This window comes from Siphateles boraxobius, unplaced genomic scaffold (genome assembly GCF_051911475.1).
Source record: "Siphateles boraxobius isolate OS27281-9 unplaced genomic scaffold, OSU_SipBor_1 5, whole genome shotgun sequence".
Lineage (NCBI taxonomy): Eukaryota > Metazoa > Chordata > Actinopteri > Cypriniformes > Leuciscidae > Siphateles > Siphateles boraxobius.
This window is the reverse complement of record NW_027509141.1, coordinates 21,178,004-21,195,412: the sequence shown is the minus strand read 5'-3', so window position 1 is coordinate 21,195,412 and position 17,409 is coordinate 21,178,004. Positions and strand designations below refer to the sequence as shown.

At 38.9% G+C, this 17,409-nt stretch overlaps 1 protein-coding gene across 8 annotated transcripts in view; it reads right to left on the bottom strand.

Moving 5' to 3' along the window:
- Positions 1-17,409, bottom strand: part of cadpsa (Ca2+-dependent activator protein for secretion a) — a 151,228-nt gene that overhangs the window by 107,627 nt on the left and 26,192 nt on the right. For all 8 annotated transcript variants that reach the window (XM_077203229.1, XM_077203231.1, XM_077203230.1 and 5 more), the window contains exon 4: positions 13,145-13,477. In XM_077203229.1, the coding sequence (XP_077059344.1) occupies positions 13,145-13,477 (333 nt within the window). The remainder of the gene's footprint in view (positions 1-13,144; positions 13,478-17,409) is intronic.

Below are 17,409 nucleotides of genomic sequence, written 5' to 3'. Positions count from 1 at the left end.
TGTAACACCTCCAGTTGATTGGAACGTTTCCAACGATTGGAAAATTGAAAATTTTCTTTTAGTCACTTTCTATTTTGAGAAGCTCACTCCTTAAAGGCAGGGTAGGTGATTTGTTCCAGAAACTTTTTTTTATGCTGGTTGAAAGTCTCTTAACATCCTGATAGCAATCAAGTTTAGTAGTCTAAATGTATTTACTGTATATGTACGTACATGTGTTGTCTGTGGAAGGCGTAGGACCATAAAATGTTCGTCCAATCATTGCATTCGGTCCGATGATACAATGTCCTACCTGCCTGTTAACGTATGTATTTTCATCCCTCCGCGCACCTGCTTGCTCAGACAACACGCGTCATCAGCGCATTTAATGCTATGCAGAGTTAAACAGACGTCAGTCACCAAGCACCACAGTCACCTTTTACAGTTCCTCCTGAACAAAAACAATGAGCTTATGCTGCTTCACACCATTACTACTGTAATTTGGAAGTGATGGAAACCAATGACTTTATACTCTGGGTGGTTTGTGACTCGAATTTATGCGTTTCAATTGCAACACTTTTGCTTTGAGACATGAGGTAGTTTAATGCTGTCTCTCGTGACACTTTTGTTTCCCCCCTGCTGTGTGCGTTCATGTGTTTTGAAGGAGGTGTGGCTTTGAAGACGTTCTGAAGGGAGGGTGGGATCTTATGCTTTCAGAGCTTTCAAAAAAAACATTTGTGACAGCTCAGGTGATTGACACAAAAAAACAAGAGAGGGTGTGGGTAGAGGGAGAAAGAGGTAATTATAAGGTTGCAATGTGTAATGTATGCATGGGAAGAACAGCTGATATGGGCAAAAGAGTGATTTAAAGCCCTGTGTGTTTACGGTCTCCATGACAACTACCTCAGGTCGCACAAAGGGTGCTGAGGTTGTTTCTGTCAAACCACAAGCGGCTTTACACGCACACCACAGAAATGCGTAGCCAGACATCAAACACGGACCACAGAGCACACACATCATGGGCGCAAAGGGATTCGGCAAAGCAAAATGCAAACGTGTGCATGGTATTTATTTTCCGAGCTTTCAAAGCTCATTGTGATACCTGCATTTCAGAGAGTCCAGATAGCACAATGAGGTTTGATGAGAGTAAATGAGTGGCAACAGCTGTCCTCGTGGCACCAGCGTCTGCTCATTTAAGTGCCGTCTAAAGAAAAGCCTTAGAAATGGCTAAACAAATACAGAGCATTTTCAGTGTTGACTTTTGGTTATGCATAGTGTGTCTCTGTCATGAATGTATTCAAGTAGGGATGCCGTTTGTTAAAGTGCATGTGTGCCTGTGTAGAACCACCGCTGATTGGTCTCTGGCTTATATTCACTAAACACAATCAACCAAAGAGCGCACATCCTGGTCAAGTAACCTTGCAGCACCGGTTGTATTTGCTGTTCATGCCAATTACATTAGATTAGGCTTTCATTAACCAAAGATGGGGCCAGGAAGACAAATCTCATTCAACAGAATAATGCTTCCTACATCAGGACGCCCACTCCAAAACGCATATCCTGAGCGAATGGCTGAAATCCAATTTGTTCCATTTGTAGTCAGCATTGCAGGGTAAAATGCGTTTGTTAATCAATATGCACCGTTGAAATGATGATGAGAATGAGAGAGAGAAAAAGGGAAAGAGGGAAAGAGTAAAAGAGTCAGCAGTGGTCTCGTTTGATGAGATTCCCAGTGTCCCCTCCTGTACAGTGTGAAATCAGTGTGGCACTCGGTTCACGACTGACATGGAGTTGAAAAAGGTTCCTTCTGTGTTCTGTGAGGTGGATGCGTCATCCTATGAATGCAACCTCACCAGTGGATGTCAATAATGGATTTGATCCTGTTAGACAGGGGTACTCAACTGGCAGCCCGCTGGCATTTATCTTGTGGCTCGTGTCATGCTAAATATAAATGTATTTTTATTATAATTAGCACCTTATTTCGGCGTTGTGCAGCGCATTTTGTAAATTAGAGGCTGTTCTTTGATGTCTTACAACCTAACGTCCTCCATTACCTAGCGTACACCGAGTTCATCGATAAGTAGGCCTAAAAGTCATTTTAACAGAAGGCTAAAAAAAATATTTTGTAAAATTTTGGACGGATTCCCCAAACGCACACACACACACACAAATCTATGGTTCTGCACGAATCGCCTAGGCTGTGTAAAATAGTTTAGCTTCAAAACTAAGAAATGAACCAGAGTAAACTTTATAGTTACTACGCGATATGTAGATTATAAATATCAATAAAAGACATTGTCAAATTGTAGCCTATTTGAAAGGATTATTGCCGCTTCCATAGACATCAGTGTATATTTTACAAACTATAAATGTTTTTTGCTAGTACATATCTGTATTTGAACATCAGAAACATAAAATAAACATTATATGTGTAACGCTTGGTTCCCGATGGACGATGAATACAACGAACACGATTACTAGCCAACATAAGAAACAGTGTGTAACAAACACAAACAATAACCGACAATAAACACTTGACATAGAGGAACTTAAATACACAGATGAATTAGGGAAGACAAGGTGACAACAGCTGAATATGGTGAGTGATGACGATGATCGCTGGCAGGTGCGGGTAAAGGTGGAGTGAGTGCAGGTGTTAGCCGGAGAGGATGATGGGTGATGGGACATGTGGTGCAGACGGTGACTAACAGATGACAGTACTCCCCCCTCCCCCGCGTCTTCACACCGAAGATGATAAAACTAGGCAGGGGGTGTGGGGGTGGGGGTGGGGGTGGGGGGGTGTCGGGGGCGGGGTTCGGGGGGGGGGAGTCCTGGAGTCTTCAGGGACGAGCCAATACTTTCATCGCCATCTAATGGCTTGGCAGCAGAATGCAGCGTTTTAGTCGTTTTCGCGGATCCGTGTGAATGGGGATCGTTTTGGCAAAGGTGTCGTCTACGAAGAAAACTCAAAGGAAAATTTTTACGTTTTAAGCATATCGTGATATGAAAACGGAGTCGTGTAAATTGCCCCTTAAAATAAGCTAGGGGTACATTTACACGACAACGTTCAAATAAATACAGAACACTTTTTATGCGTTTTGGCCATTCACTTATACAACAATGCCGTTTCGGGGGCCCTGAAAATGCAAACTATTGAAAACGGGTTTTAAAGTAAAACAATACCATTATCATCTCCATGTAAACTACAAAAACGTGAATCTGTGAATACTTGTTCAGTACAAAGAAAAAACGTTCCGTTTTTAGTACATCGTTGTTGTGTAAACGTACCCTTATTCGCAAATGACTTAGTCTACCCTTAGTCTACGTTAACTTTTCTGTTCCATTCGTTCTTTTATACAGAACAAAGCAATCGATTCACATAAAAATGTGTTGTGCACTTTCCTCTCAATAACAAACAGAACAAAGATAAGCCATATAAAAACTGCAGCTAAATAAGGTTGTCACATGACCTTTTAGTGCTTAATCCTGTTCTGTACACACACAGTTCAGTAATTTAGAGGAGTGACAACCACATTCAGCCGAATTAACTCCTGAAAAATGCGGCCACTTACACACTGTAAATTTTCAGGAGTAACAACTTCATTTAAATGCAGGAGTGAGTCCCCTACATTATCGTTCCCTGTGTGTACAGAACATGACTCACTCCTGAAACTGCGATACACTGTGGTAATCATGTTTGGTATATGCTATTTTGACTAAAGTAATATTACAGTGACAAAAGACTCGTTGTGCTCAATTTTAACTAAAGCACAGTCGACGGAGGCGTCGTGTTTTGTTAATGCTTAAAGGCTCTTACACAGGACTGGCAGTGTTGCCATGTCCACTTATTATTGCAGTTTTTGAGGTTGTTTTTTAAGCTTCCCGTCTTTATGCGCTGCTAGACATACTCTGTATTCGTGACTGTATTAATGTTGCCAGATCTTGCAAGCAAATCAACTAACAAGCACAAGTCCATAAAAAAACGAAATTAATGGAAATGATTTATACTAAAAATAAGAATAAAATATCGCGACCCACACCTACTCACTTTAATATCTCCATAAATTCGATCGATGTAAGAGCCAAGATTAAACAAGAACCCCAATAATGTTTTAAGTAAGTGGGCATGGCAACACAGAGAGCCTGCCGAGGAAACCAGGGCTGAATGCAATGGAGATACCACCAGGATGTAAGAGGGTAGTAAAGAAAACAAAATATAAAAGATGAAAAATAACAGGCAAAGAATCCACCAAAACATTGCAAAACACGAGACAAGATGAGGCTGGGTAACTGCTTGCATGGGGCACAAACAACAATCTGGCACAAGACAGCACACAAGAGGGAACTAAATAGGGGAGGAAGGACTTAATTGATACTGAACAGAAGTGAAACAATAACGAGGTAAGAAATGGAATAACAAGGGGGTGGGATCAGATGTAATGATGACAGCAAAGCACATGGTGAACTGTCAAACCGAACTCATATGCCCCAAATGAACACAAACTCACAACAAAGAGATTTATTTGGTTTTATAAAAATAAATAAAATAACTGAAGCATGCTGAATGGATTCCGGCATGAATCTCTGGTTTCAACATCTCTGTGCTCTGATAATAATGTGACATGTAGCCAAAGTTAACTTTATTTTAAGAAAAACACACACAAAAAAAACATTATTTACGCAATTGCATCTTCAAAGCATTCTTTAAACATTTTTCCTGTGTTAATGTCAATGTTTATGACATGTAGACTGTCCAACTTCTTGACAGTGGGGTAGATTTCCTCTTGTAATTTTACAATTTTCTTCTCTTCAACAGTTTTATTTAGTGTTTCAACATAACCTGATAAATTTTTTTGCTCAATATAATAAACTATGATTAATTACCTCAAATACAGTTTACAGCAAAATCGTGAGGTACAAGCCAACTTGTGTTGTCATTTTTTTTTTTTTTTGACTGACTTAGGGGCCATTCATACAGAACACATATTTTAGTTTGATAAACTTGAGATGCAGGTCAGTGGAATGCAAAAAATAAATAACACAAAGTCAAGAAATGCATTTTTTTAAGTTATTTTTTAACTTATTTATTCTTGAGCGACACATTTTAATGTATTGTCTTAATTATTAACACGCTGGTTTACTGCACTTTGATATATTCTTCGTGCTATTTCCCTATAGCGGCTAATAAATTGGAAGTCTCACTCATTCACTGTAAACACCTTACCTCTGTGTTGGAAAATAAGATGGATTAAGAACCCGTCCTTGAAAAGCGGTGGGGATGGTTAAATAACCAATCTAATCCGGTCAATGGAATGAAAAAAAAACTGAATGAAAAATGACGACAAAATTTTCATTTTTGAGTAGGCCTATTACTTGAACAATTTTAATTAGACCTGCACAACAGTTGCACAAGATTTGATATTGTGGCATTATAGTGAGTTAAGGGCCCCAAAATTAATAGGTTCTTGATTTTCACTGATTGACTGATCTGTGTTCCAGTGTTTTCTATTGATTTTAATTGCCTGTCAATCACTTGCAATCCACAGCTGGTATCTTGAAATGCCCTCAGGAAATAGTCGATAGATTGAATTAAACTCCCACTACCCAGGAGACAGATAATGCACTGATACTGAATGCTGTTAAACACAGACACACGCGCACACAATCAACACAGCTGTTTAACACAGAGTCTGTCTATCATCAACATTTAATTTAAAAAGAAGGAAGGGCTTGGAAGAAATAACGACTGCTGTGAAAAAAAACAAAAAACAACCTATGCATCCTGCAGAAACTAACAGTAACAATGACAGCGAAGCAAAGCTAAAGAAAGAGACAAATATGCCAGTGTTTGTAACCACAGGACTGTGTTGTTGGGTTTGATTTGAGGTAAGGCCTGGTCGGCGTGTCAGCCGTTGCTATGGTTACTAGGATATTACCTTCCGCTCACAGTAAGTAGGATTCATGAGGCTAATCAAAAGATGATCAAAATGGAACACGCTCAAATCGGCTTGCTTCGCTCCAGTGTGAACGCAGAAAGTGGCATGATGATGAATAGATCACTCCTAACATTGACACCTCCTTCGGATCCGGTCCTTTTGTTTCCCTACTGGTCACTAATCCCACAATTAACCAAAATCTGCAGAAATCTTTATGAAATTCTGTATGGAGGTGTTTCCCAGTCTTATCTGAATTTCAGTACAGCCAGGGCCGACCTGCCCGCCAATATGATTGACTATTGTCAATGCTTGATTATATGCCAAATGCTTGCCAACAGTTGATAGACCCCATTGATTTTTCTTTCCAGCAGAAGAAAGAAATTGATACATGGAGAGTGAGTAAATAATATAATTTTTGGGTGAACTATTCAAGTATCGTTCTTTACAGTCCGATAATGGACAGATGAATTCTCATCCTTTCTTGGCATTTTGGATCAATAATTGTACTCATTTGGTTGCATACTTTTTGGAATAGTCTTAAAGGAGAACTCCAGGCAATTTTTAAGTTAATCTTGATCGTTATATCTTTGTGAGTACTGTCTATAGAAAAAAAAAAACGAACCGGATTGGTGCTTGCAACACGGAGCTGTTCCCCCAAATGCCCAGAGCTCCTACTCAGCTAAAACGGCAGTTATGGGGGCATATACATAAAGAGTGTCTTTGTGCCTTTTAACAGACACAAAATGCAATTAAAATGGCTGTCCAACATGAACAGGGCCCTAACATGTGAACAAGATGCGTTTAGCAACTTAGCCATTGTTTAAATTCACCTTTAGTGTTTTAGACGGTATAGCTGTAGTCTCGCGCTGAAGTCCCGTGGTAACTCATTTGTAGCCAAAGGTAAATAGTTGTGATGGGAAGTCCGGTTCTTTCGGACAGTTCGTTTCAATGAACCTGTTCAAAAAACTCGTTCACCGGTTCTTTTACGTCATCACGCAATGACTTCATTTAGAGTGACGCAATGACGTAAATTCTGTCATCCCGCGGGGATCATCAGTTCTCAGATGACGGGTCCGAAAGAAACAGTTTTCGGTTCAGTGTACTGGTGATTTGAAACTGCAACAGTTCTTGAGAATCGCTGTAGCAAAATGGCGCTGATCGCGCACACGCGAGAGAGAAATAGCAGTGTGCAGGTGGGAGGAGCGTAGTGTGTGAAGAGTGATCGGAGAGTTGCTCACAAGTGAAGAAGAAATGGTTCGCGTTTGTGCCGTTCTGAATTATGGCAACAGAATGCGAAAATACAAGAACTTATTTTCATCGTCTTCCTTCCCATGACCTCGAGATTCTGCATTTGTGGCTAGTTGTACTTCAACTTGATGCGCAAACTCCCATACAAGTAGGCTACTGGGCGCTAATGATTACCGCATTTGCAGCGAACACTTTGACAAGGATGACTACAAAGACAAAACACAGCGGGCCGGTTGAAGAAAAAAGCGATTCCGTGGACGAAGACGGGTGCAACTACTGTGGAGGTAATGTAAACTTTATTTATCCTTCAATTTGGGCGCTGTGTTGTGTCTGTGTAGTCATCATTGTACGGCACAAACGCGAACCATTTCTTCTTCACCTACACACTGCTATTTACCTTTGGCTACAACTGAGTTCCCACGGGACTTCAGCGCGAGACTACAGCTAGCCGTCTAAAACACTATTTAGGTGAATTTAAACAATGGCTATGTTGCTAAACGCACCTTGCTCACATGTAAGGGCCCTGTTCATGTTGGACAGACATTTTAATTGCATTTTGTGTCTGTTAAAAGGCACAAAGACACTCTTTATGTATATGCCCCCATTACTGCCGTTTTAGCTGAGTGTGAGCTCTGGGCATTTGGGGGAACAGCTCTGTGTTGCAAGCACTAATCCGGTTCGGTTTTTTTCTATAGACAGTACTCACAAAGATATAACGATCAAGATTAACTTAAAAATTGCCCGAAGTTCTCCTTTAAAATACTGCCTTCACAGGCAGTTCATCACTGTTTTCTGCAGAACTGCTTAATAGATGAAATGAACTAATTTAATAATTGATGATCTTTACAATGGAACTGAATCAACATTGAACTGACTTCAGCTGATCAATGACACTAATTTCTTTTACAGCTGCTGTACGACTGTACTCTGTTTGCATCATTGAATAATTTTTCCTGTTATTACCGTAAAGCTGCTTTGAAACAATCTGTATTGTAAAGTGCTACAGTAAATAAAGGTGACTTGACTTGAGAAACAGAGCTACTGATTTTCCAGTAGAAATTTGACAGTTGAACACTCCTCTGCTTTTCTTTATTTGTTTTTCTCTTTCTGTCTATTCTATTGTTCTGGAACCCACTCATCATTGGCCTTCTTCCATCTACAGCCACTACTGTGCTCTCTTCATTCATTCTACATCATTTCTTGTTGCCTGAAGCAAAGTCAATGATTCACTATATATGCAATTGTCATCGTAAATAGCTTTTCCACAAACCTCGCACATTACTGTTCTCCATTCATTTCATTTACCTGAAGTCGAACAGGAAATGGCCATGCATAGAATTTGGGATGAATCCGACAGCACTTTATCAATTCATATCATTCTGTAGTGTATTTTGAAATGATCTCTTAAACCTGGCATACACACATTATCAATTTGTATTATTCAAATAAGTAAAATGATTGACAGAACCCGGAACACTTACTATAACACCCAATGTACTTGTTACAACGTAACAAGAATGGCATGTACGCTAATATAAGTCTGTCTCATTCTTATCCCGAGGTTACCGTAGTCAATCGGATCCGGTCCGTATCCAGAATAGATGGTGGACCTTCACCTAGATAAGACCACAACAAAGCTATGAATATCAGAAGAGACAGTGTCTACTAGAGAATCCCCTGTGAAGGTCTCGTCGACACAACAGCCATCATCACAGATCCTCAGCAAAGACCACAAGAATCAGACAGGTCCTCCGCACACACCCTATGACCAGCTTCAGCTCCATACTGGCGTGATGAATCAGTCTTCAAGCAAATGGAACTGGATGAGTATTTGAATGCTCCCGATCTGATCTCTGACTTGTGATGCAGCCTGAATCATAATGACAACGTGTTCGTTGGTTGGGCAGAAGAGAACTGACCCCCCCCCCCAAATGAGCCTGGTTTCTCCCAATATATTTTTCTCCATTTTGTCACCTGCTGGAGTTTGGGATCTTTGCCACTGTCACTGCTGACTTGCTTAGCTGGGGACACTTAATATTCAACAATATTAATCATCTGACTACTGACACTGCTGTATGAGAACTGAACTGAGTTGGATGATGACTTTTTTTGTTCTTTTCTTCTTTTTTTTGCAGAACTGCTTTGTAAATTAAATGAACTAATTCAATAATTATTGATCTTTACAACGGAACGGAATCAACACTGAATTGACTTCAGCTGAAATGTATAATTTTCCTGTTATCACTGATTACTTTTAAATGCAGCCAATAACCCGTTCAAAACCGGAATATTAGGAATAACCCGGTCGCGCACGGCCATGTAAACACCGGCAAAAACCCGAATATGCTCATATCCCGGATTTTAAAAACCCGGATATGATACCTGGGGTACCCCTTTTCTAACCCGAATTTTTGGTAATGTAAATGCGTATTGGCATATCCCCAGAGTAATTTGTGTTCTGCGCATGTTCTATTCGCAAGGAATCTTGGTCTTTTGAGTAGAGGAACTTCTCGGCGCATACCAAAACCCACGTGCAGTATACCGGAAGTAAACATGACGAGACGCAGCACAGGATACTTTTGGAGCGAGGTCAGTACCAGCACCAAAGCGCAAACAAAGGCGATCGCTATCTGCCCCGAACTATTAATTATCCGCGTGCTGCTGCTGTTGTTGTTGTCTTTGGATACAGGAAGAAGAATCGGAAATGAACCGTGCGTCGCCGTTTACATCGGGATATTGCAATTCCATGTATACAGGAGAAACTCTCTTTGCTCACGCATGTAAACGGTTATTCCTAATGTTTCAAAAACCCGAATAGTGACCTTAACCCGACCATAACCCAAAAATGGCTGCATGTGAACGTAGTGACTCTAAAGCTTTGAAACAATCTGTATTGTATAAAGCGCTATATAAATAAAGGTGACTTGACCTACTGTAGGGGTAGGTGATATAATATTTGATTGATTAATTATTTTACTAATTTGGTTGTATACCTTTTGGAATAGTCAATACTGCCTTCAAAGGCAATTCAATAATTCATCAAAAAGAAATTGTAACTGTTGAAGTGCAATAAGCAATGAAAGAGAACTAATTTCGCTATATGTGCGCAGTGTCTAAGGAGATGGTTTCTGTGCGCTGTCTGAGAGACGTGCTTTTTGCTGCTTTATTAGGCTTGAATGCATACTGCACATCTTTGCAAATATCCTCATATTCAGTCGTTTATTTCTTAAGTGAATGTAAACCAGTGAGAAAGAAAATGCATGTGTAGTGGACATATGGATCCGTGCATTCGGTCTTAAAGTGACAGCAGCCTAATATAACTGATGCCGTCTGTGTCATTAATGTCAATCAAACAACAAAAGAGAGAAAAATCTCAAACTGCTCTTGACGGGAACACTTTTGTAACTAAAAATAAATGTATATTTAATTTACACATTGAAGACTTGAAGTGAAGTGTTTTTTTGTAAAATTTGATTACTTTATACAATTTATGTATGTATGTTTGTTCTATTGTAGTTTTTGAGGTATTGAGGTTGTCTTTTTTGTGATATTGAAATTGGTGACAAGAATTATGAAATTGTAATGGTACCAAACATTTTGATATCATAAAAACCTCAATAACTATGAAATGATATATATTGTTATCGTGAAATAAAATTACTCATATCAGGATTTAAAGGGGCCCTTTTATGCCCCTTTTCACAAGATGTAAAATAAGTCTCTGATGTCCCCAGAGTGTGTATTTGAACTTTTAGCTCAAAATACCCAACAGATAATTTTCTGTTGGGTATTTTTGAGGCTCTGAAAAACGCACCGTTTTATTGTGTATCCCTTTAATTGCAAATGAGCAGCTGCTGCCGGCCCAGAGGGCAGAGCCTCACAAGCTCGCAGGACGTGTGTCAGGACAATCTCTCATCTCACGGAATGATAATATCAAAACATAAACTCTCAGTAACCGTGTTCATTTCGATGCCCACAGAGCCAGATAATATATGCTGTATGGAGACTGAACAGGTATAGTCTAGTTTAATTACGGTTATAACTTGTTTTTCCATCTTTCTTTTATCCACTATTAGTACAAGCATGTTGTAGCGGACCGCGTCCGAATGTTGTAAAAATATACTGATGAGGTCAATGAAGTTTATTGTACATCACACAAAAGATGAAGCGTCAATTTCACTTTAGAAAATCACTGTAAGAGCTGAATAAACACTGTAATGTTAAAAGAAGTCCGCATTAAAGCATTATCCATAAACTCTCTCCCTCTCCCTTTCATTATTATCAACATACACAGCGAAGTACAAAAAACACTAGTTACAACTAACAGTAAACAAATATTATACACACCTTTTCAGGGGGTGCTTAATAAACTAGTAAACTGTATATCCGTAAAACAACTCTACAATAATAAAGTTATAGAACTGTAATAAAGTGCGCGCTCTCACTTTCATTACTGCCAAGATCAATAATGTTAGGCCTATCGCTCCAGTAAATAAACAGAGCTATGTGGATTAATACATCCAGCTACACAACACCGACAACGCTTGGGAGACATTCTCGTCAGTGCAGCAATGGCGGATGTGTACAACTCTCAACTCACTGTGAACTCGATCAGGGCGGTTCTGTTAGAACGGCAGTGTCTGTCAACACTCGTGGGCGGGGCCTGTGGCTTTAGTGACGTCACAAAAGCCACATTCTGAAAACAGGTCGTTGGGAGACACTGCTTATGATTTATGGGGATTTTAAAAAAAGGAGTGGGTGGATTTTTATCACTGCTGGGTGGTTGTGTACACACACTGCCATCACACATTTATGTCCAAACACCATGCAAAAGTGAATTTTGCATAATAGGTCCCCATTAAGATTTTAGCCATATCACCCAACCCTAATCGAGTGTGGACTGAGTGTGAATTCTTGATTCCATAGTCAATAGGCCGTATCATATACCCCGCGCAATGCAGCGCCAGGTGTGTTTAAATAGCAGATGCGTTTACGCCAATTTGTGTTCCCATGGTCTGAAAACGACCAGTCTGAAAACACACAAAAAATATCGGGCCATTGACTTTAGACCAGGTTTCAGTTGGTCAATATTGACAAACTGAAACCTGGTCTAGTCAATGGCGCAATAATTTTTTTTTTGTTATTTAAAAAGCACAATAGTAATGTGCGCCTATAGGCAGGTCCATAACGCGAGTACACTTTGTCCCATATATGGTCTCCTTTCACACTTTAACCTCGCGCACGAGCAAATCCGTTTCCTCGCTAGAGAAGCGTTCAGTTTTTCAGCTTGCAAATTCCGCCATGTAAATAGTGTATCCGCCATGGCGTGAGCACAACTGGCTTTTAATGGAAAAGGGAGATGAGACTCTGACTGGTTTATTACACGTTACGGCCCAAAACAAACCCATTACTCATTAAGAGAACAGGGACAACCCTTTTAGCCCATGTGCCGGGCACACCAACCATTATTCCCGTCATTAAACTAGCAGAAATGGATTCGGACACACCCTAAGTGCACTTTAGACCACGCGCTTAGATCGTTAAAATAAGGCCCAATACGCTTCATGTCAATGTGGGCAACCCTCTGACTTGAGTTTGAAATGTGCACATTTCTGAAGCAGGTCTAATAAAAAAATCTTCTAACTGAAGGATGAATTGCAAATTCACACCCTCTCAGATAAGTCACTGTCACCTTTCCTCAGGAAGCCTGACAGGTGTTTTTCTGGTTACTGCAGATGCTTTCTAGACCAGTTTCAAGCAATTTGAAATAACACATAATTACTCTTTCTTTCAAGCCGACTCTCGCAGAGTGCTTTGGATTTAGTCATCTTAACCAAAAAAAAGAGAAAAGCATGGAAAAAATCTGATTACAGAGCCAAACCCAGACTCCCATAATTATTATTATTTTTTTCCATATCCTGTATCAGATACTAGTGTGCACTTCCTTGACACTGAACAGACTTGCATAAATGTTCCCAGCTTACCTGACAAGCATTGTACAGCAGCTGGTGCTCGAACTTCTTAATTCCAAGAATCTGTTGGAACATCTCATACAGCTGGTCCTTGCTGAGAATGAGCTCAGAGGCAGCGCTGGCTGTCATGCGCTGCTGTTGCTTGCGTGGGTCTTCCTCTCCCCTGTAGATGGTATCAAACTTGGCTATCCACGAGCTGAGGACCGTCTCCTTGCTCAAACCATCGATCTCGGGCAGGCTGCGGACACGCTTCTCAATATGCTTCTTGAAGACCTCACGGGAGTCACTGGCCGAGCAACCCCCGCTTTGCACCATGCGCGATACACGGTCGCTTTTAAGGAAAATCTGTGATCAAAGATAAATCTAGTTACAGTAATAAACCAGGCATTTATTTGATTTAAAATACAGTAAAACAGTAATATTGTGAAATTACAATGTAAAACAACTGTTTTCTATTTTAGTATATTTTTCAGCAGCCGTTACTCCAGTCTTCAGAAATCATTCTAATATGCTGTTTTGGTGCTCAAAAACATTTCTTATTATTATCAATGCTGAAATCAGTTGCCCTGCTTAGTATTTTGTGTGGAAACTATGATACTTTTATATATACTGTACATTTTTGAGGATTTTTTGATGACTAGAAGGTTCAAAACAACAGCATTTATTTGAAATAGGAAGCTTGATCTTTTGATCAATTTAACAGATTCTTGCTGAATTATTAATGTCTTATAAACAATTATAAGTATATACTGTGTATACACTGCTGTTCAACTATTTTTGGTCCGTAAGATTTTGTTTTAAAGTATACAAACACATTCAAACTAGGATTTTAAATGTTTCAGTACACAAAAAAGCTAAAGACACATTCGCGAATAAAAAATAGATACTCACAAACAGACACTATATTCGCCAGAGGAAGTTACCATAGCAACAGCAAGCTGCTTGAGGCTCATTATTGGATATATGCTGTTATTGTCCTTTTTAATAGATTTATATATCATAAATATATGTAGTGTTCGTTTTAAAAATGCACATTATATTCAGATTTACATATTCTCAATTTGGGTTGTACTAAAATGAACCTCAACATTCATTTGTGCCACAATCATTTCCTTTGTATGTATACAAATGCATATTGTATATACATTTTCAGATTAATTTTATGGTATAATGCTTATTAAAACAAACAACCAACAAAATGTAAATAGACTTGCTGAAACAATCAATCAGATTCAAGTGTGATCTAAACTCAGAAAATCAGAAGCCAGGACGGTTTCTCTTCGTTCCAAGCATAGCAATTTTTTCTGGCTGCAAAAGCGTTGGCTGCAGGTCAACGCAACCTTGTTAAATGGTGATCAAGACACTTGAAAAATACTTTGTCTTAAATTAGACAAGATTTTCCCAGTGTCATACAGTGCACAGTCGAGTCCTGATTAATAACGAGACACATTTTGTGTGAATCTGGGAGTGCAGAACCTGACTGACAGTGTGTAGAAGGGCTTAAAGGTTATAATTATTTAATAATCTATTATTTCCCCCTTTTTATTTTCACTATTCTCTCACCATTCACTTATCATATTTTTTTACCTCAGTCTACCTCTCTTCAGTGGACACAATTCCCTTAACGTGCCTGGATAAGCAGGGGAGATGAGTTGACAGAGAGGGAACATCCAGCACAAATTCAATAAGAGTATCAGGGTTTAATTGAATTGAAAAAGCTGGCTTTGGCTGTGACAGAATACAAAGGCATTTCGCTCATTAGATTCACCTCATTAAATTACCACCCATACTGAGAGCAATCTCCTTTACGCCCAGTACTCTATCCTGTGCTGCAATTTATTCCCAATTCACATTTTCTAGGTCATAAAAGATTATATATCACCTTAAATACCATTATGTATCACTTTGAGATTACTTATTTACCAGCAAGACAAACTTTTATAAAATCCTTTGCAAGCATTTACAACCCCAAATCAGAAAAAGTTGGGACATTTTGTAAAATGCAATAAAATCAAGAATCTGTGATTTGTTAATTCTATTTAACCTTTTATTAAGTGACAAAAGTACAAAGAAACGTTTTCCAATGTTTTCACTGACCAACATAATTGTATTTTGTAAATATGAACAAATTTTGATATTGATGGCTGCAACACCCCCCAAAAAAGTTGGGACAGAGACATGTTCACCACTGTGTCACATCACCTTTCCTTTAAATAACACTTTTTAATCATTTGGGGGTTGAGGATACTAATTGTTGGAGTTTTGCTAGTGGAATATTTGCCCAATCTTGTCTGATACAAGACAGCCGCTCAACAGTATGTGGTCATTGTTGCCTGATTCTCCTTTTTATGATGGGTCATACATTTTCCATAAGAGACATATCTGGACTGCAGATAACCACTCAGTTGTAGCACGTGCAGAATGAGGTCTGGCATTGTCTTGCTTCCCAGGAAAGATGTCATCTTGATGGCAGTTTATGTCAGTCTCTGTACAATCCAAATATATGCCTCTATGTCAATGGTACCTTCACAATAATGCAAGTTACCCATACCGTTTGCAATGATGCACCTCAATACCAGGACAGATGTTTGCTTTTGCACCTGTCGCTGGTGAAAGTCTGGTTGGTCCCTTTCGTCTTTGGGACTGAAAACTCGATGTCCATTTTCTCCCAAAAACAAGCTGAAACATGGACTCATCTGACCACAGCACACATTCCCACTGTCTTCTAGACCATCTGAGATGAGCTCAGGCCCAGAGAACTCGCCGGCATCTCCACATAGAACTGATGTAAAGCTTTCTACTTGCGTAACAGAGATTCAAGTGGCATTTCTTGATGCAGCGTCAGACTGTGTTCAGTGAAAACGGTTTTCCAAATTACTCCTGAGCACATGTGTCTGTATTTAACAGAGTAGCATGATTGTATCTTGTGCAATGCCATCTGAGGGCTCAAAGGTCACGCACATTCAACAGAGGTCTACTGCCTTACCCAACACAGACTGAGATTTCTCAGGATTCCCTGAATCTTGTGACAATATTATGTATGGAAGATGATGAAAGGCATCAAATCTTTGCAATCTTGCATTGAAAAATGGGATTTTTTAATTGTTTGACAATTCTCTCATGATATTTGGCACAAAGTGATGAGCCATGACCCATCTTTGCTTAAAAAGACTGAGAAGCACTTTTGCACCCAAACACGATACCCTCAACTATTACCAATTCACCTGCCAGCTTGTGGACTGTTTCAAAATAGTTGGATAATCTAATTTGGATAATCTTTTCACTTTTATTTGGTCTCTGTCCCAACTTTTTGGGGTGTGTTGCAGCCATCAAAATCAAAATCTGTTCATATTTACAAAATACAATTATGTTGGTCAGTGAAAACAATGGAAAACGTTTCTTTGTACTTTTGTCAGTTAATAAAAGGTTAAATAGAATGAACAAATCACAGATTCTTGATTTTATTGCATTTTACAAAATGTCCCAACTTTTTCTGATTTGGGGTTGTATTATTTTCATTTTGGGCTGCAGTAACTTCAAACATTTAACAGGTTGATTGCAACAGTTTATTTGTGTATTCAATACATGCACATATATAGATTACTCTGCTCATCAAATCAGCATTAAGCAAACTGCTTAACATTTCTAAACAATCCCCTATAAACTGCATTATATTAATGTGAAATACAAAGGATTCGGTAAGATTTCCTCAAAAGTCAACAAGTGGTACCTAAGCAAGACTTTCAGCACCATTCAAAATAACTTTTGCCCTTTTAAATATAATGTGGCTTAAAAAGGCATTTCTTTGCTGTTTGTGTTTTGCTAACTTTGCTAACATTCGGCTTTAAACAACCGACACAGAACTCTTTAATGACACTTATTGGTGTGCAACAATCGTGAAAAAGCATTTTTATTTGCTAATGCCATTGCAAAAATACCCTATTTCCATGCATATTTTTCATCTAGGATTTATTTATTAGTAAGTATTACTTAAAGTTAATAGGGGGTTTACAAAGAGATATCCCTTTAAGAGATATCTGATACATACTGTACACTACCATTCAAAAGTAAGTTTTTTTTTTAACTGAAATTAATAATTATTATATTATTTTATTTCTGAAGTATTATCATGTGACACTGAAGACTGGAGTAATGACTGCTGGAATATTAAGCATTGCTATCACAGGAATAAATTATTTAAAAAAATATATTTAAAGGTTTTTAAATTGTAATTATATCTCACAATTACTGATTTTTCGATGTTATTGATTAAGTAT